The sequence below is a fragment of the Nerophis ophidion genome, linkage group LG13, assembly GCF_033978795.1.
Source record: "Nerophis ophidion isolate RoL-2023_Sa linkage group LG13, RoL_Noph_v1.0, whole genome shotgun sequence".
NCBI classification, from domain to species: domain Eukaryota; kingdom Metazoa; phylum Chordata; class Actinopteri; order Syngnathiformes; family Syngnathidae; genus Nerophis; species Nerophis ophidion.
In genome coordinates this window covers 40,721,377-40,746,116 of record NC_084623.1, presented here as the reverse complement: position 1 = coordinate 40,746,116, position 24,740 = coordinate 40,721,377, and the positions used below count along the sequence as shown (strand labels likewise).

The 24,740-nt window shown below is 37.5% G+C and overlaps 1 protein-coding gene across 1 annotated transcript in view; it reads right to left on the bottom strand.

Annotated features, from left to right (window-relative positions):
* The window catches only part of dpf1 (double PHD fingers 1), a 147,974-nt gene that overhangs the window by 17,778 nt on the left and 105,456 nt on the right, over positions 1-24,740 (bottom strand). The window contains 2 exon segments of the mRNA XM_061918923.1: positions 319-431; positions 14,005-14,124. Coding sequence (XP_061774907.1) covers positions 319-431; positions 14,005-14,124 — 233 coding nt within the window.

Genomic DNA, 24,740 nt, shown 5'->3' with positions numbered 1-24,740 from the left:
TGAATACAACAATTTGTGCAGTTTGAAGTGAGGAAGTCAGGATTAATGGCTACATTGAGCTTTTTGTAATGCTTTTCGAGGCAGGGTTTGAAGCAAGATACTGATAAAGCATGTTACCAGGGCTCACACCATGGTTGTGTAATGCGCCTGCTCAGGAATAAAAATAACTTGTAAAACTAAAACCGCTTTGAAAACTCTAAAGGTGTGTGTCACCCTAGTAGGGTTTGTACGTGGGCACGGAGCAGGCGCAGTGGCACAAATGTTCCCATCATGTACGGATGACTCATACTTTAGTTTCATCTTTCCGTAAAGCCTTACGTCGTTCTCGGAGGTGCCGCACAGGCTGCAGGACTTGCACTCGATGCACTGCCAGCGATAAGTCCTCACTGCAGCTGTCATGTTCACTGTGAACTGCAGACAGGACGGGTGGCCTGGGTTCACGCAGACACACACACACACATACACACACACACACACACACACACACACACACACACACACACACACACACACACACACACACACACACACACACACACACACACACACACACGTGCACGCACACACACACGCCCACACAGTTTTCACCACTACTCTCCGTACTGTGAGGATTGCCAGATCTCCTCCACCTACTCCTCTATACAGTGCATCCGGAAAGTATTCAAAGCGCTTAATTCACTTTTTCCACATTTTGTTACACTACGGCCTTATTCCAATCTTAAATACATTGTCCTGCATAAGTGCAGGACTAATAGACTCAAAAACTCCTTTGTCCCACACGCCATTAGACTGTACAACTCCTCTCTGGGAAGGGGGACGGGGGGTACTAGGATGACAGGGGATGCAAAACATTAACAGTGCAATACGTTTTCATAACATGGTCACTACTGCCTACTTTGTCTTGTTATATTCTTATTTTACTGTTATATTGTTATTCCCTTTGTTTTTATTATTTTTGTAATATTTCTCAATTTTGTTTCCTTTTAAACCCCCATTATTTACTTTTTTTAAAAATTGATCTCAACTCTGTACACTCTGCTGGAATTTTAATTTTCCTGAAGGAACTCTCCTGAAGGAATCAATAAAGTACTATCTATCTATCTATCCATCTATCTATCTATCTATCTATCTATTAATTTTGTCCTCAGAATGATACACACATATTGACAATGTGTAAAGTTTTTTTTAATTAGCAAATGTATTAAAACTAAAAAAAATATATATGTACGCAAGTATTCACAGCCTTTGCTTAATACAGGGGTCTGTATATATATATATATATATATATATATATATATATATATATACATATACATATATATATATAAGGGGGCGGCGTGGCGCGGTGGTAGAGTGGCTGTGCGCAACCTGAGGGTCCCTGGTTCAAATCCCACCTAGTACCAACTTCGTCACGTCCGTTGTGTCCTGAACAAGACACTTGCTCCTGATGGGTGCTGGTTGGCGCCTTGCATGGCAGCTCCCTCCATCAGTGTGTGAATGTGTGTGTGAATGGATAAATGTGGAAGTAGTGTCAAAGCGCTTTGAGTACCTTGAAGGTAGAAAAGCACTATACAAGTACAACCCATTTATCATTTATATACATATATATGTGTATATACATATATATACACATATATGTGTATGAACATACATATATATGTATATACATACATATATATGTGTGTACACACATATATATATATATATATGTATGTCTATACAAATATATGTATATACACATATATATGTGTTTATACATATATATGTATATATATGTGTATACACCTATATATGTGTGTATATACATATACATATATATACATATATATGTATATATCCATCCATCATCTTCCGCTTATCCGAGGTCGGGTCGCGGGGGCAACAGCCTAAGCAGGGAAACCCACTTCGTCCAGCTCTTCCCGGGGGATCCCGAGGCGTTCCCAGGCCAGCCGGGAGACATAGTCTTCCCAACGTGTCCTGGGTCTTCCCCGTGGCCTCCTACCGGTTGGACGTGTGGTGTTCGGGTGGCATCCTGACCAGATGCCCGAACCACCTCATCTGGCTCCTCTCGATGTGAAGGAGCAGCGGCTTTACATTGAGTGCCTCCCGGACGGCAGAGCTTCTCACCCTATCTCTAAGGGAGAGCCCCGCCACACGGCGGAGGAAACTCATTTCGGCCGCTTGTACCCGTGATCTTATCCTTTCGGTCATGACCCAAAGCTCATGACCATAGGTGAGGATGGGAACGTAGATCGACCGGTAAATTGAGAGCTTTGCCTTCCGGCTCAGCTCCTTCTTCACCACAACGGATCGGTAGAACGTCCGCATTACTGAAGACGCCGCACAGATCCGCCTGTCGATCTCACGATCCACTCTTCCCTCACTCGTGAACAAGACTCCTAGGTACTTGAACTCCTCCACTTGGGGCAGGGTCTCCTCCCCAACCCGGAGATGGCATTCCACCCTTTTCCGGGCGAGAACCATGGACTCGGACTTGGATGTGCTGATTCTCATTCCGGTCGCTTCACACTCGGCTGCGAACCGATCCAGCGAGAGCTGAAGATCCCGGTCAGATGAAGCCATCAGGACCACATCATCTGCAAAAAGCAGAGACCTAATCCTGCGGTTACCAAACCGGAACCCCTCAACACCTTGACTGCGCCAAGAAATTCTGTCCATAAAAGTTATGAACAGAATCGGTGACAAAGGACAGCCTTGGCGGAGTCCAACCCTCACTGAAAATGTGTTCGACTTACTGCCGGCAATGCGGACCAAGGTCTGGCACTGATCGTACAGGGAGCGGACCGCCACAATAAGACAGTCCGATACCCCATACTCTCTGAGCACTCCCCACAGGACTTCCCGAGGGACACGGTCGAATGCCTTCTCCATGTCCACAAAGCACATGTAGACTGGTTGGGCAAACTCCCATGCACCCTGAAGAACCCTGCCGAGAGTATAGAGCTGGTCCACAGTTCCACGACCAGGACGAAAACCACACTGTTCCTCCTGAATCCGAGGTTCGACTATCCGGCGTAGCCTCCTCTCCAGTACACCTGAATAAACCTTACCGGGAAGGCTGAGGAGTGTGATCCCACGATAGTTGGAAAACACCCTCCGGTCCCCCTTCTTAAAGAGAGGAACCACCACCCCGGTCTGCCAATCCAGAGGTACCGCCCCCGATGTCCACGCGATGCTGCAAAGTCTTGTCAACCAAGACAGCCCCACAGCATCCAGAGCCTTAAGGAACTCCGGGCGGATCTCGTCCACCCCTGGGGCCTTGCTACCGAGGAGCTTTTTAACTACCTCAGCGACCTCAGCCCCAGAAATAGGAGAGTCCACCACAGATTCCCCAGGCACTGCTTCCTCATAGGAAGACGTGTTGGTGGGATTGAGGAGGTCTTCAAAGTATTCCTTCCACCTATCCACAACATCCACAGTTGAGGTCAGCAGAACACCATCCGCACCATACACGGTGTTGATAATGCACTGCTTCCCCTTCCTGAGGCGGCGGACGGTGGTCCAGAATTGCTTCGAAGCCGTCCGGAAGTCGTTTTCCATGGCTTCCCCGAACTCCTCCCATGTCCGAGATTTTGCCTCAGCGACCGCTGAAGCTGCACACCGCTTGGCCTGTCGGTACCTGTCCACTGCCTCCGGAGTCCTATGAGCCAAAAGGACCCGATAGGACTCCTTCTTCAGCTTGACGGCATCCCTCACTGCTGGTGTCCACCAAGGGGTTTTAGGATTGCCGCCCCGACAGGCACCAACTACCTTGCGGCCACAGCTCCGATCTGCCGCCTCGACAATAGAGGTGCGGAACATGGTCCACTCGGACTCAATGTCCAGCACCTCCCTCGTGACAAGTTCAAAGTTCTTCCGGAGGTGGGAATTGAAACTTTGTCTGACAGGAGACTCTGCCAGACGTTCCCAGCAGACCCTCACAATGCGTTTGGGCCTGCCAGGTCTGTCCGGCATCCTCCCCCACCATCGCAGCCAACTCACCACCAGGTGGTGATCGGTAGAAAGCTCCGCCCCTCTCTTCACCCGAGTGTCCAGAACATAAGGCCGCAAATCCGATGACACAACTACAAAGTCGATCATGGAACTGCGGCCTAGGGTGTCCTGGTGCCAAGTGCACATATGGACACCCTTATGTTTGAACATGGTGTTTGTTATGGACAAACTGTGACGAGCACAAAAGTCCAATAACGAAACACCACTCGGGTTCAGATCCGGTCGGTCATTCTTCCCAATCACGCCTCTCCAGGTTTCACTGTCGTTGCCAACGTGAGCGTTGAAGTCTCCCAGTAGGACAAGGGAATCACCCAGGGGAGCACTTTCCAGTACTCCCTCGAGTGTTCCCAAAAAGGGTGGGTACTCTGAACTGCTGTTTGGTGCGTAAGCACAAACAACAATCAGGACCCATCCCCCCACCCGAAGGCGGAGGGATGCTACCCTTTCGTCCACCGGGTTGAACTCCAACGTACAGGCTTTGAGCCGGGAAGAAACAAGAATTGCCACCCCAGCCCGTCGCCTCTCACTGCCGGCAACGCCAGAGTGGAAGAGGGTCCAATCCCTCTCAAGAGAAGTGGTTCCAGAGCCCTTGCTGTGCGTCGAAGTGAGTCCGACTATATCCAGCCGGAATTTCTCGACTTCGCGCACTAGCTCAGGCTCTTTCCCCCCCAGTGTAGTGACGTTCCACGTCCCAAGAGCTAGCTTCTGTAGCCGAGGATCGGACCGCCAAGTGCCCTGCCTTCGGCTGCCGCCCAGCTCACATTGCACCGGGCCTCTATATGTATATATATGTTTATATATACATATATATGTATATATATGTTAATATATATATATATATATATATATATACATATACACTGTATATGTGTATACATATGTATATGTATACATATATGTATGTATACATACATATATATATATATGTATATATATATATGTAGGTGTGGGAAAAAAATCACAAGACTACTTCATCTCTACAGAACTGTTTCAAGAGGGGTTCCCTCAATCATCAGGAGATTTTAATGGAAGCATTCACATACAAATATATATATATATATATATATATATATATATACACACATATGTATATATATATATACACATAAATATATATATATATATATATATATATATATATTATATATATATTCCTCACGCGTGCACTCACCCGACACTGCAGCGCGAGCACGATGATGTCACGTTATCGATGGGAAAATGTATTTTTAAACAATAGGATTTGCCTGAGCGGCCAGGAGACCTTGAGAGTAACAAGCGGTAGAAAATAGATTAGAAAGGACAAAAAAAACAAAAAACTTGGGACCTCCCGCGGGCCAGATTTTGGATGCTGGCAGGCCGTAGTTTGGGGACCCCTGATCTAAACTTTACCGCTGCCAGGTATTTTTTTTTATACTTTGTCATATTTTCAAAATGTGTTTGTTCCATTTTTTGCCAAAGTAAGACAAAGAAAACAATCTGAAGTTGTCTTAATTTTTTTGTTTCAATGCCATGATTTTAATAGTCCAGCTGACGTGTGCACAGATTTTCTTCCATGCGGCCCCTGAGCTAATATGAGTTGGATCCCCCTGATGTACAGTATTAAAGTATATGTAACAGCTGCAGCACAAAAAAAGGGGCAGCATAAAAGAAAAACTAGATTCAGCAGAAAAGAGACATTATAAACAAAGAGACATACTAACATAGAAGCAGTCGGACAAATAAAAAAAAAGTATTTTTGAATATGATGCCACAAGCTTGCCACGTCTCTCTTTGGGCTGTTTCGTGTACATGAGATTTTTTTGATTTTTACATTTTTAATAAATTTGATTTTTTAAATTTTTTTCCAAAAACATTCTCACATTGTCATTATTGTCTGTTGAGTTTTGAGGACATTTTTTTCCCCCCCATTTTTTAATAAGGCTGTAACATATCAAAATGTGGAAAAAGTGAAGCATTGTGAATACTTTCCGGATGCACTGTATCTATCCAACCACTTCAACAGAGGTGTTTTTTTTTTTTTACATACTGTAGAGCAGGGGTCACCAACCTTTTTAAAGCCAAGAGCTACTTCTTAGGTACTGATTAATGCGAAGGGCTACCAGTTTAATACACACTTAAATTAATTGCCAGAAATAGCCAATTTGCTCAATTTACCTTTAATAAATAAATCTATATACATATAAAAAATGAGTATTTCTGTCTGTCATTCCATCGTACATTTTTTTTCCTTTTACTGAAGGTTTTTTTTAAGAGAATAAATGATGAAAAAAACACTTAATTGAACGGTTTAAAAAAATGCAATTAAATTTTGAAACATAGTTTATCTTCAATTTTGACTCTTTAAAATTCAAAATTCAACCGAAAAAAAGAAGAGAAAAACTAGCTTTTTGTAACAATGAAAAAAAGTATTTATGGAACATTATTAGTAATTTTTACTGATTAAGATTAATTTTAGAATTTTGATGACATGTTTTAAATAGGTTAAAATCCAATCTGCACTTTGTTAGAATATAGCACAAATTGGACTAAGCTATATTTCTAACAAAGACAAATCATTATTTATTGTAGATTTTCCAGAACAAAAATTTTAAATGAAATTCAAAAGACTTTGAAATAAGATTTAAATTTGATTCTACAGATTTTCTAGATTTGCCAGAATATACTTTTTTTTTTATTTTAATCATAATAAGTTTGAAGAAATATTTCACAAATATTCTTTGTCGAAAAAACAGAAGCTAAAATGAAGAATAAAATTAAAATGTATTTATTATTCTTTACAATAAAAAAAATAAAATTACTTGAACATTGATTTAAACTGTCAGGAAAGAAGAGGAAGGAATTTAAAAGTTAAAAAGGTATATGTGTTTAAAAATCCTAAAATACTTTTTAAGGTTGTATTTTTTCTCTAAAATTGTCTTTCTGAAAGTTATGAGAAGCAAAGTAAAAAAATAAATGAATTTATTTAAACAAGTGAAGACCAAGTCTTTAAAATATGTTCTTGGATTTTCAAATTCTACTGTATTTGAGTTTTGTCTCTCTTAGAATTAAAAATGTCGAGCAAAGCGAGACCAGCTGGCTAGTAAATAAATAACATTTGAAAAATAGAGGCAGTTAACTGTTAAGTGCTGCTATTTGAGCTATTCTTAGAACAGGCCAGAGAACTCATCTGGTCCTTACGGGCGACCTGGTGCCCGCGGGCACTGCGTTGGTGACCCCTGCTGTAGAGCTTTATTTTTAGATGTTTTAAAACAAATTATTGAATTATCATTCCATTGACCCACATATATATTTTGAGGATAATGGTGGGGTATTTGCTATTACTATAAATTCCAAATACAGTGGTGCCTTGGTTTGTTAATCCACAGAAATTAAGTACGACTGCAAAATAAACCACCATGGCGTCCTCCCGCCTCCAAAGACATGCACCTGGGGATAGGTTGATTGGCAACACTAAATTGGCTCTAGTGTGTGAATGTGAGTCTAAATGTTGTATGTCTATCTGTGTTGGCCTTGTGATGATGTAGAGACTTGTCCAGGGCGTACCCAGCCTTCCGCCCAAGTGCAGCTGGGATAGACTCCAGCACCCCAGTAGAAAAGCACTTGATAAAGAAGGGGAGAGAATTTGGAACAAAGTTACATAAGCGGCGTCCGCATGGCTCTTCCTTCCTATCCTCCCTCTCTGTCTTCACCAACAAGTCTTCAAAAAAGGGAAAAGTGATGTTAAATGTTCATTTGTCCATTTCATTTGTCATTTATACGTACTTCACATTTTTTTCTGCACGTAAAACTGCAATTATTCCGTAAATGACGTGTTTTGTGTTACTATTTTAGGGTGTCTGGAATGGATTAGTTGAATTTACATTCCTTTTTACAGCAAAAAAACGCTTCATCGTCGGATCTTTTGGAATAAAATACTAACGAAAATCAAGGCACCACTGTCCGTATTTCATCAGTGAGCTGAAGTAATCTCTTTCCAATCTTATTTCTCAGCATTTTGTTTGAGGTGATGTGCTGCTGAAGGTTTTAACTCATAAAGCAATAATTGTGTTCCAATTTGAAAGGTTCACTTGGGTTCTTTCTAATTAAAAAAGGACCATACCAGTGTTTTGCATGCTTCAGCCCATTCACTACAAATCACATTTTTTTTCATCTCTTCTTTTATTATTAGACATAATGAAAAACAGATGGAATGACAATATATACATACATATAAATACAATCGAAACAAAAAAAATACAGCAAACCTAATTTATATATGCAATGCATTTAAGTAAGCACAAGGTTTTTTTTTTTAGCATCCATTCCACTCAAGTGAACACAAATGAACGAAGATAATAAATTCAAAAAATAATTATACAGGAGAAACAACATCATGTTCAGTTATTATCCATAGCGCAAATTCATGTTAGAAGACCATTCTGTCAGAAAACAATGGTTTGTAAAAAAAAATAAAAATAAAATGCATGCGGCATACAACATTATTTCCGGAGAAAAGGTGGCAATTCTGTAAATGTGTTAATAAATAAAAAAGAAAAGAAAAAGAGCAGATCACTGTGGTAAGCAGACCAATTAGAATTTAGGAAGGGAATATTGATAGTTTTCAGAAACATCAGACTGTAGTAATGATGGAACCTTAGTGTGTACAGTATTTCATTTATTGTATTATTCATGGCTCCTTGCTGTGTGGTGTAAAACAATGGTTCTCAAATGGGGGTACGCGTACCCCTGGGGGTACTTGAAGGTATGCAAAGTTGTACGTGAGATTTCAAAAAAATATTCTAAAAAGAGCAGTAATTCAAAAATCCTTTATAAATATGTTTATTGAAGAATACTTCAACAAAATATGAAAGTAAGTTCATAAACTCTGAAAAAAAAAATACAACAATTCAGTGTTGACAGCTGGATTTTTTGTGGACATGTTCCATAAATATTGATGTTAAAGATTTCCTTTTTTGTGAAGAAATGTTTAGAATTAAGTTCATGAATCCAGATGGATCTCCATTACAATCCCCAAAGAGGGCACTTTAAGATGATGATTACTTCTGTGTGTGGAAATCTTTATTCATAATTGAATCACTTGTTTATTTTTCAACAAGTTTTTTTGTTATTTTTATATCTTTTTTTCTAAATAGTCCAAGAAAGACCACAACAAATGAGCAATATTTTGCACTGTCATACAATTTGATAAATCAGAAACTGATGACATAGTGCTGTATTTTACTTCTTTATCTCTTTTTTTCAACCAAAAAACGTTTTGCTCTGATTAGGGGGTACTTGAATTAAAATAAATTTTCACAGGGGGTACATCACTGAAAAAAGTTTGAGAACCACTGGTGTAAAACACAGATACATGTTAAAATGTTGCATTGTATCCCAAGCTACCACAGATCAAAATTAGTATATTTAGGACTACAGTTGACTCAATTGGACCAGTTTGTAACAACTGTGTTATAAACCACTGGTCTCAGGGGCTGCTCTCTCCTGTGTTTTGTTGACATGAATGAATGAATTGTTGAAATTAAGTTGAGTAGAAATTCCTGTTTTTTTATTTTATTTTTTAAATATTTTTGTTGTGAATAAGCTCCTATCGCTAGCGGGATATTGTTACAGATAACTTTACAACCCAAAGTGGATTCTAATGTTGTAGACATAATTAAAATAATTAAAGGCTCACAATAAGACAGCAGCGTAATTGTTTCTTTAAGTTATGTAACTGAGAAACGCTATGAAGAAGACTGGAATTTCAATATACAACGATCACAGCTAAGCCCGCTACATTTAGGTCCCTGCACTAAAGGAAGCTAATTCTTTGAGCAATGGAACTTGCTCTTCTCGTTTCCGTCTTAGTCTGGCATACTGAAGTCGACATAACCAAAATTGAAACTAACCAGTTTTTGTGCACTTGTGACTTTGTGCAGATCCATTAAGAGAATGAGCAATAATAAAAGACACTAGTTTGTTGACATGGTTTTTCGCCTTTTGCACATATTTTTATTTGGATTCTTCTCCTTTCATATGTAGCGACGGGGTTATTGTGTAGGGTTCTGAGCTGTGATTTAGGGTGTTTCAGTATTTCTCAACCATCGCTGGGCTTTTTTTTTTTTTAGCTGTGAACCGTATGGTACAGCGGTACTCAGTTGTAATACACTTTTCTACCACTTGTGGCTGTAATGACAATATCTAAAAAAAAGAAGACGTTTTGAGCTAAAGTCAGTTTCTTAAGCACAAAAAATATGACTAAAGTGGTGATGCTGTATCTTCATTTGCACTTCAATTTTTTTGGGCTGTTTATTTAAAAAACACACATATTAGTATTATTTGTTATTCTTTAGTTAAAATGTATTTATTTTAGTAGTAGTTTGTATGCATTTTTTTCCATCAGTTTTTATGTGTCACTTCTACTGCAGTATATTTTAACAGTATTCATTTTTGTACTCAGCCTGATCTTAGTCTTGATAATAATCGTTATTATCAACACATGCTTTCATGTCATTTAACAAGGTTGTTGTTCTGTTAAACTGTTAGTAAGTTAGATATAATTATTGAAAACGATTGAAAATCTAGAGTAAGATTACTAATTCAGTGTTCAGCTGGGATCATGAAATGATTAACGTGGACCCCGACTTAAACAAGTTGAAAAACGTATTTGGGTGTTACCATTTAGTGGTCAATTGTACGGAATATGTACTGTACTGTGCAATCTACTAATGAAAGTTTCAATCAATAAATCAATCAAAAAAGCCATGAGGTCGTAAAGGTTAAGAACGCATAAAAGGCTTGTTTGATTGACTTGTTTGTCAGTTAGAGCCCTTCCAAGTGAAAATAGTTAGTTGCATTGCTCTTAGCTAGTTATGTCCTGGTATAACTTTTTCACTTCCAGTATGATATCAGCGCAGATCATACAGACTTGTATGATTTTCCCGTGTGGACTGATAGAAAAGGCTCGATTGAATGTAGTTGCTCAAACATGGTAGGTATGAAAAACACATTTATTATTAACTGCCTGGAAAGGACTGGTACTGTCTTTTAGTTTGAGTGGGGTGGAAATTATTTTTGGCCACACCGAGGAGTCACAATAACTTATTTAGATAGTTAAGCTAATGACACAGTACGGAAAGTTGAATGATTCTGCTGAATACTTTCTAACATGCTTCTGCCTTGGAGACTTGGCATCTTCAAGTAATATACAGCTATAATTATTCAATATTTGTTTGTGTTGACAAATATGGTGTTTTAGACTGCAATATTGTTCAATCAAAAACACTTATGTATGTCTAGCTCGTGTGCTATTGTGTGCTTAGCTGTTGTTTTGCTGCAAGCTCCTATAACCAATGAAGTTGGCACGTTGTGTAAATGGTAAATAAATAAAAAATAAAATTATTTGTAAATCCTTTTCAACCTATATTCAATTGAATAGACTGCAAAGACAAGATACGTCACGTTCAAACTGGAGAACGTTATTTTTTGCAAATATTAGCTCATTTAAAATTTGATGCCTCTAACATGTTTCAAAAAAGCTGGCACAAGTGGCAAAAAGGACTGAAAAAAGTTGAGGAATGCTCATCAGACACTTTTTTGGAACATCCCAAAGGTGAACAGGCTAATTGGGAACAGGTGGGTGCCATGATTGGGTATAAAAGCAGCTTCCATGAAATGCTCAGTCATTCACAAACAAGGATGGGGCGGGGGTCACCACTTTGTGAACAAATGCGTGAGCAAATTTTCAAACAGTTTTGCAAGGAATTTAGGGATTTCACCATCTAAGGTCTGTAATATCATCAAAAAGTTCAGAGAATCTGGAGAAATCACACACGTAATATTGAATGCCCGTGACCTTGGATCTCTCAGGCGGTACTACATTAAAAAAACGACTTCAGCGTGTAAAGGAAATCACCACATGGGCTCAGGAACACTTCAGAACACCACTGTCAGTAACTACAGTTTGTCGCTACATCTGTAAGTGCAAGTTAAAACGCTACTACGCAAAGCCAAAGCCATTTATCAACAACACCCGCCGGCTTCGCTGGGCCCAAGCTCATCTAAGATGGAGTGATGCAGTATATTCAATTGAATATACGCTGAAAATGATTTGTAAATCATTGGATCCTGTTTTTATTTACGAATTACACAACATGCCAACTTCACTGGTTTTGGGTTTTGTAAATGACTTCACTAAAATACAAGGAAAAAGCAACCTTGTGTGCTTATTGGAGGATATTTAAATGTGAACTGGTCGCAGGACCGCTTGTATCAGAGCACTTATTTCTCAGATTTTAGACGCAAGTTGTTGTAATCGTCGTTCTCCATAACCAATTGGGACATCCCTACTTTTAACTAATAGAGCTAATTTTGTTATATAGTTTGAACGCAATGACAGAAAAAGCTATGCACTTCAAAAAATGGCTGTCAAAATATGCAATTAAAAGACTAGATTTTAGGAAAAAATACTAAAAACTAGTGAAATTAACTCGCTGCATGGACAGATCATTTTACTTTATAAGACACCCCAAATTAAGATGTTTATATCCAGAAAATAGCAGGATTTTTAAGACAGAAAAACATATTTCATTCTGAAAACAAGCGTTATTCAACTTTCAATTCTTAATCTAGGCTTTTTGAGATCTTGCAGAATCTTTAAACGAGATGTTCTATGTTAAGGGGAAAACAAAATACCTTATTAAAATAGTTATTGTCTCAATTTTAATATCTTTAAACTCTAATGGAAAATATATAATTTTTTTAAGCTCAAATTAAAATTAGTCAATGACGACAAATAAGTAAATTGCTCACAAAAGTAGAACGTTTGTAGAATTTATTTTTGTAAATCTTGGCAAGTGGCAATTAATTTGCAGAATACATGCGCAAATCTTTCTTCTGGTGGCTAACCATCTTAAAAAAACGGTGAATTTTGTCAATTGTTGTTCTAGTTTCGTGGTGTCAAAGTCAATGCCTGTGGACGAATGAATTATCTATGGTCTCCGAGATGATATTTGATTAGTATTAGAACCGGCCTGCTGGCAACAGCTGCCTGCTGCTGTTTTGCACGCACCAATACTCCATCAGTGTTGGTGCAAGCAATTTTCAAACTGGGGTCCCATTAAATCATAAAAATGGGGTCCCACAGTAAATTTTGGGGTCCCATTTTTTGGAACCGTTTTGAAAACAAATGATAAATGTATGCATTATCCTGTTATATCTCACATTCTATACTGTGTTTTGGAAAAAGGTTGTCATAAATGTTACTTAATTAATTACAAAAAAATAATACAAAAGAAAACACATTTTTATGCCTATGTAAATTTATTCAGTTAGAAACATTCATTCAATTTCTTCTTTCCTTCATGGATCTAAACTTTCATTATTTTTTTCTATATTTTCATTGCAATATTTTCAAAATGTGTTTGTTCTATTAATGGCCAAAGTAAGACAAAGAAAACAATCTGAAGTTGTCTTTATTTTTTATTTTTAATGCCATGATTGTAATAGTCTGACCCGCGTGTGCACAATTTTCCCTCCTAGCTAATACCATCATGCTTTTATTATGAAGTTTATTTTGCACTAAACAGGAAGTCCCTGTGTGGCCATTTTAAGGGTACCCGACATTAGTTCAACACATAAACAAAACCATTTTCATAGAAATTACCTCAAATTTTATGTTGACAAAAGCAGTCAACCAACATTTAGACTCAAGCGAGCACTTTTTTTTAGTAATAATAAGAACACGGTGGACCGGGACTTGATGAGTTTTTTGACATAAGCAAGGCCGACATAGGCGGGTCCCACTGTCCGTTTGGGCCGTCATAGTTAAGGATTGGCATAGCATGAAATCTTGTACTTAGTTAGACAAGGGCTGAATAGAAAAACATTGGTATGGTCCATCCATTAACTTGCTATAATTTAGTCTATTGTGCGGAGTAAGGAGGTTTTGCGCTCTGCATTAACAGAGGACCGCCTTGGTCCTCCCAAACATCCCCTTCATCTTTGCCCTACCTGAGCGTCCACAGTCCGCACAGGAAATAAGGTCCTCGGGACAGCCAGTCTTCTTTGACCCGCCGAGACAAAAGTCGCAGTAACCATTGACGATGACTGAGCCGTCCGCCGCTTTCTTGGCTGGTGGGGGAGAAGAAAAAAAAGAGAAGGCAGCTTAAGAAGTAGATTGGAAGAGTTGGCTGGTAACATCAGTCATAGTGAAAGGGCGCATTAAGATCGTAATGAAACAACAACAAAGGTGAGCCATAAACTGTACTGAAATGTTCAATAAAGGAAGGACGTTATTTGTTATTTATTTCTCTTCAATCCCCTCTTGGCTCAACATGGAAGCGAACGGGCGAAACGTTGAGGGTGCGTGGAAGTTCTCATCAAGTATATCCATACTTGCCAACCTTGAGACCTCCGATTTCAGGAGGTGGGGGGCGTGGTCGGGGGTGGAGCGGAGGCGTGGTTGGGGCGGGCCGTGGTTGAGAGGGGAGGAGTATATTTACATCTACAAGTCACCAACTCGAGTATTTCCATCCATCCATCCATTTTCTACCGCTTATTCCCTTTCGGGGTCGCGGGGGGCGCTGGCGCCTATCTCAGCTACAATCGGGCGGAAGGCAGGGTACACCCTGGACAAGTCGCCACCTCATCGCAGGGCCAACACAGATAGACGGACAACATTCACACTCACATTCATATTAGTTAATTTTATATATGTATATATATATATATATATATATATATATATATATATATACATATATATGTGTATTTATATGAAATACTTGACTTTCAGTGAATTCTAGCTATATATATTTATTTTATTACATATATAAATAAAATAAATAGTTGTATCTCAGACGGCACCTATCAAATACACAGTAATAAAAACACAGTACTACTAACTGTACTGTTTTTGCTGGTTAATAAAAAAACAACAACAACACTTACCTTTCACTATTTGAGTAACCTTTGCTCTGCCATTTGCGTACTGGCGAGAGACACTTGCCGTCAGGTGAGCAACACCACATAAATCGTTGGCCAATCAAAAAGCAACCCCATAACGCTATAGCCAACATTCACCAGGAGATGGCGACAGAGAACATAGAATCACTCTATTACAGACGGCGTCGCCATGGCTGTAACTTCCTCGTTCTTCTGCTTCGTTTCCTTGTGTGCAGTTTTTTATTCAAATCCGTAGATGTTGTAATGTGATTGGGCAGGCAAGCTATTTATATAGGTGGAAAGCGGACGTGAAAACAGGCTGTCCCCACTAAGGTCTGCATGGAGCTGCAGGGGGCGTGTCCTCCAGCTCCACTGAATTTCGGGAGATTTTCAGGAGAAAATTTCTTCCGGGAAGTTTTCGGGAGAGGCGCTGAATTTCGGGAGTCTCCCGGAAAATCCGGGAGGGTTGGCAAGTATGAGTATATCCTTTATAAAAACTCTTACTTTGTTCATTATTGTAAACATTTAATCTTGCTATTTTGACAGAAAGCCGTGCCCTCATACTAGTGTTGTCCCGATACCAATATTTTGGTACCGGTACTGATACCAAAATTATTTAGATACTTTTCCGTAATTTTCTAAATAAAGGAGATCACAAAGAATTGCATTATTGGCTTTATTTAAACAAAAAATCTTAGGGTACATTAAACAAATGTGTCTCAGTGCAAGTTTTTCCTTAAATAAAATAGTTAATATACTAGACAACTTGTCTTTTAGTAGTAAGTAAGTACCATATTTTTATGGAGTATAAATCGCACTGGATGCGATTTATATATATATATATTTATATATATATATATATATATATATGCATTTTTGGGGGGAAATTTATTTGATAAAACCCAACACCAAGAATAGACATTTTAAAGGCAATTTAAAATAAATAAAAAATAGTGAACAACGTTATATATATAAATAACCAACTGAGAAGGTGCCAGGTATGTTAATGTAACATATTATGGTAAGAGTCATTCAAATAACTATAACATATAGAACATGCTATTAGTTTACCAAACAATCTGTCACTCCTAATCGCTAAATCCCATGAAATCTTATACGTCTAGTCTCTTACGTGAATGAGCTACATAATATTATTTGATATTTTACGGTAATGTGTTAATAATTACACACATAAGTCGCTCCTGAGTATAAGTCGCAAACAAAGTTTATAGTCCGAATAATACGGTAAGTGTTGTTGTGCTTTGTGCAGCCCTTTGAGACAGTCGTGATTTAGGGCTATATAAATAAACTTTGATTGAATGATTGAAAAAGGCTCCTAATTTAGCTGCTGACAAATGCAATAACATATTGTGTCATTTTCCACATTATTATTATGTCAAAATTATTAATGACAAGTGGTAGAAAATGAAATATTAATCTACCTGTTCATTTACTGTTAACATATGCTTACTTTCTCTTTTAACATGTTCTATCTACACTTCTGTTCAAATGTAAAAATCACTAATTCTTTTGTTGTTTGATACTTAACATTAGTTTTGGATGATACCATGAATTTGGGTATCAATCTGATACAAAGTCGTTACGAGATCATACATTGGTCATATTCAAAGTCTTCATGTGTCCAGGGACATATTTCCAGAGTTTATAAACATACTATACTTTTCAGAGGCGGTATAGTACCAAAAAGGATTCATTAGTATCGCCGTACTGTACTAATACCAGTATGCCGTACAACCCTACCTCCTACCACCAGGGGGCAAACCACTCCCTGCTAGGACAGAGCAACTGGAGGTTTCATGACCATCTCTATAATGTGTGGCATCCCTGCTACTTGATTGCATAATCGCTTCAACGGAAGCAATCACATTGCCTCTGAAGACTATTTTAAATGCATGCTCGTTCTCCGGCAAAGCATCTTATACACACACACACACACACACACACACACACGTATGCAGATAAAAAGAGAAAGATAAATTCACAGACATGCAAGAAGACAATAGCCTGTGCATGTGTGTGTTCACATGAGCAAGAGGTCATTAATCCTTCCATTCCAGTCTGGAATTTTGTTTGGCCGGAAGGGGGTAGGGTGATAATGTGATTGAAAAGAGGACGAGAAGGGAAGGAAAACCCAGAAGGGGGAGAGTTTGGTTTTTTGTATCGAAAAGGGTCGGGCTTTAGGAATCGGGAGAATAAAATCATTTTAAACATAGTCAGTGATCAGGACAAGAGACAGCAAAACCGAAACAGACAGAGAGCAATGGAGTGTTGGAAAGGCTACATCAGCGTTTCTTAGCCATCGTTGAATACCGCCATAATATGCACCTAATTGTCAACATCAACAACGATACTGAATGACAACGCAGGACACGCAATGCTAACATCATAGTTAATAGTCGTAGTTACGACTGTCAAGTTGACCAAGTTTTTGCAGGACAATTTACATTTAGAACTCAAATCTCAGTTCAAACTAAGGAATTATGTAGGATGTGACGAAGTATTTTCATGTCGTGGCCGGGTTGTAGTGGCCAGGTGATGACCATAGCAATGATGCTGAATAATCTTCCACGCTACCAGTGAGTACCGTAATTTACAGAAGATCACAGTCGAGGCTCCTTTATTGGGTAAAACAAGTGTAAAGGTGACTTTATGGGTACTATTTCATGTTTAGAGGGCTCTAATAATGTTACAAAACGTATTTAGCTGTTGTTTTTATGATATAATCCTACTTGGAACCCAATTGGCCGTGATAAACGACTCTACTGGAGTCCAACAGAGAGGCAGCAAGCTGAGTAAAGTAGCCTGCATGCATGGAAGACTGTAAACATAAGGATATAAGATGTTTTTTCAACCAAAAGTACCGCATCAGATTAACAACAACACCAGCTGTGATGAAATGTGTGATGATTCAAGTTAATGATCTTATTATACGAGTGTTCTATGTCAATCTGCTGGTGTGTTATCTTATTATTAGTACAATTTTAGCTTATGTTAATAAAATGCTAACTTACTATCAGTAAAATAGGCTGACCATACATCCTCTTTTCCCCGGACATGTCCTCTTTTGCGGCGGTGTCCGGCCGTTTTTTTTTAAATGCGTCAAATGAGGGTTGCGTGTATTTTCAATGTAGGTCCAGGGTTAAGTTACCATATATGTGTATGTATATATATATATATATATATATATATATATATATATATATATATATATATATATATATATATATATATATATATGTATATATATATATATGAAATACTTGAGTTGTTGAATTCTAGCTGTAAATATTGTAGCGGCTGGCTACGGGGTGTTAGCCAATGGCTTTGGCTGGGGAAGTGTTGGTTCGAGTTTTGCTGGGAAAAGGAAATAGACTTTTTGGTAAACACTAAGGTGAGTGTAAAGTCAACATTTTTAACTCCAGTAAATGAGTTATTTTAGTATTTGTGAGTCCATGGAAACTTCACTTTTATCTCCCGCTGGATCCACATCGTTCGAGGATGGAGACAGGCTAGCTGTTAGCTTCAAGCTAACCAGCACCCGAGCAGACTCCTCCACCTCAAAAACATACTTTGCAGGTTAAAAAACAGGGCAGTTGTTTGCCTTTTGAAGTGTTAATGTGCGATGAGTGTTCAAAAGGAGTCTTTTGAAGAAGTGGCTGACAAGTTAGCATTGCTGACAGTGACGTCATCACCGTCATTGTTTACTGAAGCGGAGATGGTGACTGTGTGTTATGATAAACGCGATAGATTTATCAGATTTAATTTTTTATTATCTAGAGCAGGGGTGTCAAAACTGTGCCAAAGAGGCCATTTGCGGCCCACAGCTAATGTTTTAAAGGCCCACGGCACATTCTAGAAATACTATTAAAATAAACTAAAACATAACAAAAGTGAAGTAAAAAAGCTTAAAGGTGAAATGTAATTTAGAAAAAGTTGTAATGTTGACTAATAAAACAAAGCTGTTTTTTTTCTTTCAAACTGTCATTGCTCAAAACATAATATTGAATCGAAATCAATGTTATTATGAATTATTGACCTATCCAAGGTTACCATTACTTCACATCTAATATTCCACTAAGAAAAATATTTTTGGTAGAAGATTTTGCATATTTTCTCTGTTTGCCATTAAAAAATAGTTTTGTTTGACAAAAAAGGGCTGAAAACAAACAAACAAAAAAACAACATAGAAAAACTAAAACATTTTGAAATGAGGGATGGATGTGAAGTTGATGTAGACTCCAGAGATTTAAGGGTTAAATATAAAATGTATGTATGCCCTGGCACACCATTATCATCATTTCATGACCCAAGCAAAACACTTTTTACACTTTTATACTGAAATAAATACACTTACAACTTGTTGAATAAAAACATAGAAAAAACTACCAGCAGCGGTAAAGTTTAGATCCATGGAGGAAAGAAGAAAGTGAATGAATGTTTATAACTGAATACATTTACATATGCATACACATTTGTTTTATTTTTTATTTTATTTTTTAATGAATTAACTAAACGTTTATGACAACCTTTTTCCAAAACATGATATAGAATGTGAGATACAACAGGATAATGAATACGTTTATCATTTGTTTTCAAAACGCTTACAAAAAAGTGGGACCCCAAAAATTTACTGTGGGACCCCATTTTTATGACTTGATGGGGTCCCTGGGACCCCATTTAAAAAAATCCCTAGCGCCAACACAGCAGTCAACAGAGGAGAGAAAATGCTTTATTTAAATAAATATAGCATTTATAAAGCAAGTTCGACTATCATTGGCAAATTTTCACCTACCTTGGCGTGCTGCCCGCCTTGGCACGCATATACGTGTCCTCTTTTTGGCATTTTAGGATATGGTCAGCCTATTGTATACATACAGTAAGTGAAATGCAGAGGTGGGTAGGAACGCGCTACATTTACTCCATTACATCTACTTGAGTAACTTTTGGGATAAATTGTACTTCTAAGAGTAGTTTTTATGCAACATACTTTTACTTTTACTTGAGTATATTTATGGAAAAGAAACGCTACTTTTACTCCGCTCCATTTATCTACAATCAGCTCGCTACTCGCTACTTTTTTTTATCGATCTGTTATTGCACGCTTGGTTTGATTTGATTTTGTCAGACACACATTCAAAGTAGGATCTACGCATGCCTGCGTTTCACCAATCACATGCAGTCACTGGTGACGTTGGACCAATCAAACAGAGCCAGGGTGTCACGTGACCGTCACACGTAGAACCCGACATGTTGAAAAACTGTTTGGGGTGTTACCATTTAGTGGTCAATTGTACGGAATATGTACTGTACTGTGCAATCTACTAATAAAAGTTTCAATCAATCAATCAAAAGTGTAAAGGAAAAAAGACACTTTTTATTTCAACCGTACTTCCCGTCAAAAGCCTAAAGGCTGATCGCACAGTTCCTGTCTTCACAATAAAAGTGACTGTCCATCGCGCATGCGCTAACAAAATAAGATTCTCCGAAAGCCAGCGCAAACAAGCTTGCAAGCTACGGAGTTTGCCGCCAATGTATTTCTTGTAAAGTGTATAGAAATGAATATGGAAGCTGGACAAATAAGATGCCAAAAACCAACGACTTTCATGTGGTATTAGACAGAAAGAGGAACTATTTTTCTCCTCCATTTGAAAACGTGGACGTTATCAGCACTACTGTCTGATTCCAATCAATGCAAGTCATCAGAATCAGGTAATACACCCACTTATATTCTTGTCCTTATGTAAGATAGGAATCTATATGTTAAACATGCATGTATATTCATTAAAACACCTTTAACATGTGAAAAAAAACGGCAAAATAAATAAATATAAATTACATACTGTATATATAAATATATAACATCTGAATCGCTCACACTGCCGTCGCCTTTTTTTTTTAGTGCTTCACTCTAACTTTCCTCATCCACGAAACTTTCATCCTTGCTCAAATTAATGGGGAAATCGTCGCTTTCTCGGTCCGAATTGCATTTGCTGCTGGTGGCTATGATTGTAAACAATGTGAGGATGTGAGGAACTCTATCGTCAATGTTCTCTACGAAATCCTTTCAGCAAAAATATGGCAATATCGCGAAATGATCAAGTATGACACATAGAATGGACATGCTATCCCTGTTTAAATAAGAAAATCTCATTTCAGTAGGCCTTTAAAATGGTCGGAATTAAAAAGTTGAGATGAAATATAATTTAAAATAAACAAATAAATAAATATGCCCCCTGCCGCAAAATGCCTGGTCTTTATACTGAATCAAACTGATTACAAACATTATTGCTTCCCAAAAGCTTGCACTGCGATGATGTCCTGTTTTTTTTTTTTTTTTACTTTTTAGGCAAAGTACACATCGAAACTACAAAATAAACACTAGTCATAACTATAAAAACAACAACGCTGCACAGTTTATCATCAAGGGGTGTCTGATCAAAAGATTATTACACTACATAAAAAAACATACTTAAATGTGCTTGTTACTGTCCATAGAGTACTTTTAAAATCATTAATATAAAGAAAACATTGAAGGCTGTGATGGCGTGTTATCTTAAATTCGTTAGACAGATAGTTCTAACACAATTTTAATAATCTCTTTTCTTTTTTTTTGCCAGAGATAACATTGTGAGACATTGGTGGTATCATCTTTTCATTATGGAAATTTACCCTGCACTTCATCAAACCTGTGCTGGCTCACTTTGACATTGAATATTGTACAGTATCGTATTACCCAGACCTTCGCCAAGGCTGGATAATCAACAAAATAGCGCGGCAATTCTCAAACTGTGGTACGCGGGCTCCATCTAGTGGTATGTCAAAGAATCACTTATTTGAATATTGTAATGACGTGACTCAACCCATTATCACAGTGTTACTGTTCAAACTGTGTGTAATGTTACAGGGGCCAAAATAGTAAATATACTTGTCAAATAAAAACCTCTTGTCAAAATGTGGACTGTGGAGGGGTTTGTTTTCCCGGAATGCAAAGAACAGTGACGGGACACGGCGTGAAGGTAAATACATGATTTTAATCTTAACTCAAAAGCTACACACAAAAGGCACTCACAGTGGAGGCACAAATATTAACGCAGGGAACAAAACTAATACTTAAACACAAACTACGAACATTAAACAAACAACAGTTACTGTGACATGAGCAAAAACCAGAGCAATGACACCAGAACGACCAACAGCAAATGACGGGCTTGAATAGTGACATGATTAACAACGGGTGCGTTTGTTCAAACAAAAGAGGCAGGTGAAACTAATGAGTTGTCACGGAAACTAAAAAACCAGGGTGCGCACAAAAAGGAACTAATGGAGTCAAAAACAAACAGAACATAACTAAACAGAACATGATCACAAGACATGACACCTCCTCCTTGTTTTTAATGAATACTTAAGCCTACTACATTCATTAGGGTTGTACTTTGAAAGACAAGTGTTTTCTGAGGTGGTATTTGGTGAAAAAAGTTAAAGAACCACTGAAAAATTGTTCTTGATGCTGTTGATGATTGTCAGGCCTTCAGATAAAAGCCATACAAGCTAAATTAAGCAAGTAAGTAAGTGTATTTTACTTATAAAGCGCTTTTCACAAATAAAATCACAAAGTGCTGTCCGAAACAGGTGAAGTAAAACAACAATTCAATTAAAACAGGGGCAACAACATAAAAAAGGATAAAAAGTGGATTAAACATAATAGTTAAAAGGTGCATTAACTAAAAGCTTTACTAAAAAGAGAAGTTTTCAAATGTTTCTTTTAAAGTTTCAACACAGTCAATATCACAGAGGATCATTGTCAGTTACATTCTGTATTCGTTGAACAAACATTATAACTCTGGCTTGCGTGTGCATTATTTTTATTAGAAAACAAAATCTAACACTGTACTGAATATTACTGATTATTAAAAAAAAAAAAAAATGTTACTACTATGCACAAGTAAAGTACCTAAACGCCACAGGGGCATGAACGCATCTTAATTTTGCTATATCTAATTTGGCTATCTTCCAGTGGGTTTTACTACTTCACTAGTAAATGTGTCAAATCTATTGCCACTGCGAAAACTGCACAATTTGCACGGGATTTAGTGTTCTTGGATGGAAATAACTTCTGTGGTAATAAACCTCCTGAGATCCAGAAAAAAAACGCTGCAATTTTTTTGGATTAAATAATTTAAAAAAAGAAGAAGTTTTTTTTTAAACTATAACCTCTGCAGTGCTAGATGAATACAGCAGAACCTTGATTTACCAACTTAATTGGCTCTTTAACATGGTTCATGGTTTGTGAACCGAAATGTTTGTATAGTGAAGCAGATTTCTCCTTAAACATTTTTTTAAACATGAACAATTTTTTCCAGCTTTGACTAAAGTCCCTATTTTAGTAAAAAAAAAAAAACACTTTACAATACATTATCTGGAATGTATATATACTGTGTATGTATATATATATATATATATATATATATATATATATATATATATATATATATATATATATATATATATATATACACATACATATATATATATATATGTACAGTATACAGTATATATATACATACACATATATATATACATATATATAAATACATCGTTGATTGAGGGAACAGTTCTGTAGAGATGAAGTAGTCTTGTGATTTTTCTCCCACACACACATACACACACACACACACACACACACACACACACACACACACACACACACACACACACACACACACACACACACACACACACATACACACACACACACACACACACACACATATATATATATATATATACATATACATAAATACATATGTACATACATATACATATATTCATATATATGTATATATGCATATAATATATACGAATATATAGATATACACATACATATTAATATATATATATATGAATATATATATATATATACACATATATACATATAAATATACATATATATATATATATATCTACATATCTATCTATATATATATATATATATATATATATATATATAGATAGATATATAGATATATATAGATATATATATATATATCTATATATATATATATCTATCTATATATATATATATATATATATATATATATATATATAGATATATATATATATATATATTGGTAAAAACTACTACCACAATCATTTGATTTGTAGCATTCAAATTGAGGCACCCCTGGTCCAGGCATAGTTTGATGCACATATAGATATGGCCCATTTGAGAATATACTTAAAATAAAATCCAGACACATGTTTTCTTTGCCAGGCAGCAAAACACATAAAGCTTTGTTGTATATGCCCGGAACCAAAGCAAACCATTTTTTTGGTCTCCTTGTTAAGGTCAGAAAAATTGCTTTTATCTCTCATGTTATTTATGTTTGCCGCTACTGATTGGGCCTTGGAGTCCCCGGTGGGATACAGTGGGTAATCCCATGAACACACAAATAAAACACATTCAGGCTACATTTTAACTGTCTGTGTGTGCAAGTGTTGCTGTTTGCCTGCCATGGTGTGTAGAGTTATGTGTGCGTGTCTGCAGACCCCAAGGTGTGAATCAGCAGGTCTTGGTGTATGCAAGCAAGACAAAGCTGCCTGCTGGCTTACAAAAGAGACTGGGGGGCGGGGGTTAGTCCATCAATGATTAAATGCCTGTGGCCTTGTTTTAAAGCCTGCAACCACAGACACGCCACCGCTGGACATACAAGTATGTGAAAGGGGGCGATGACCGAGAGGGGCTTGCACAAAGCCAATGAGCGAGTACTAGAACAAAGAAACAC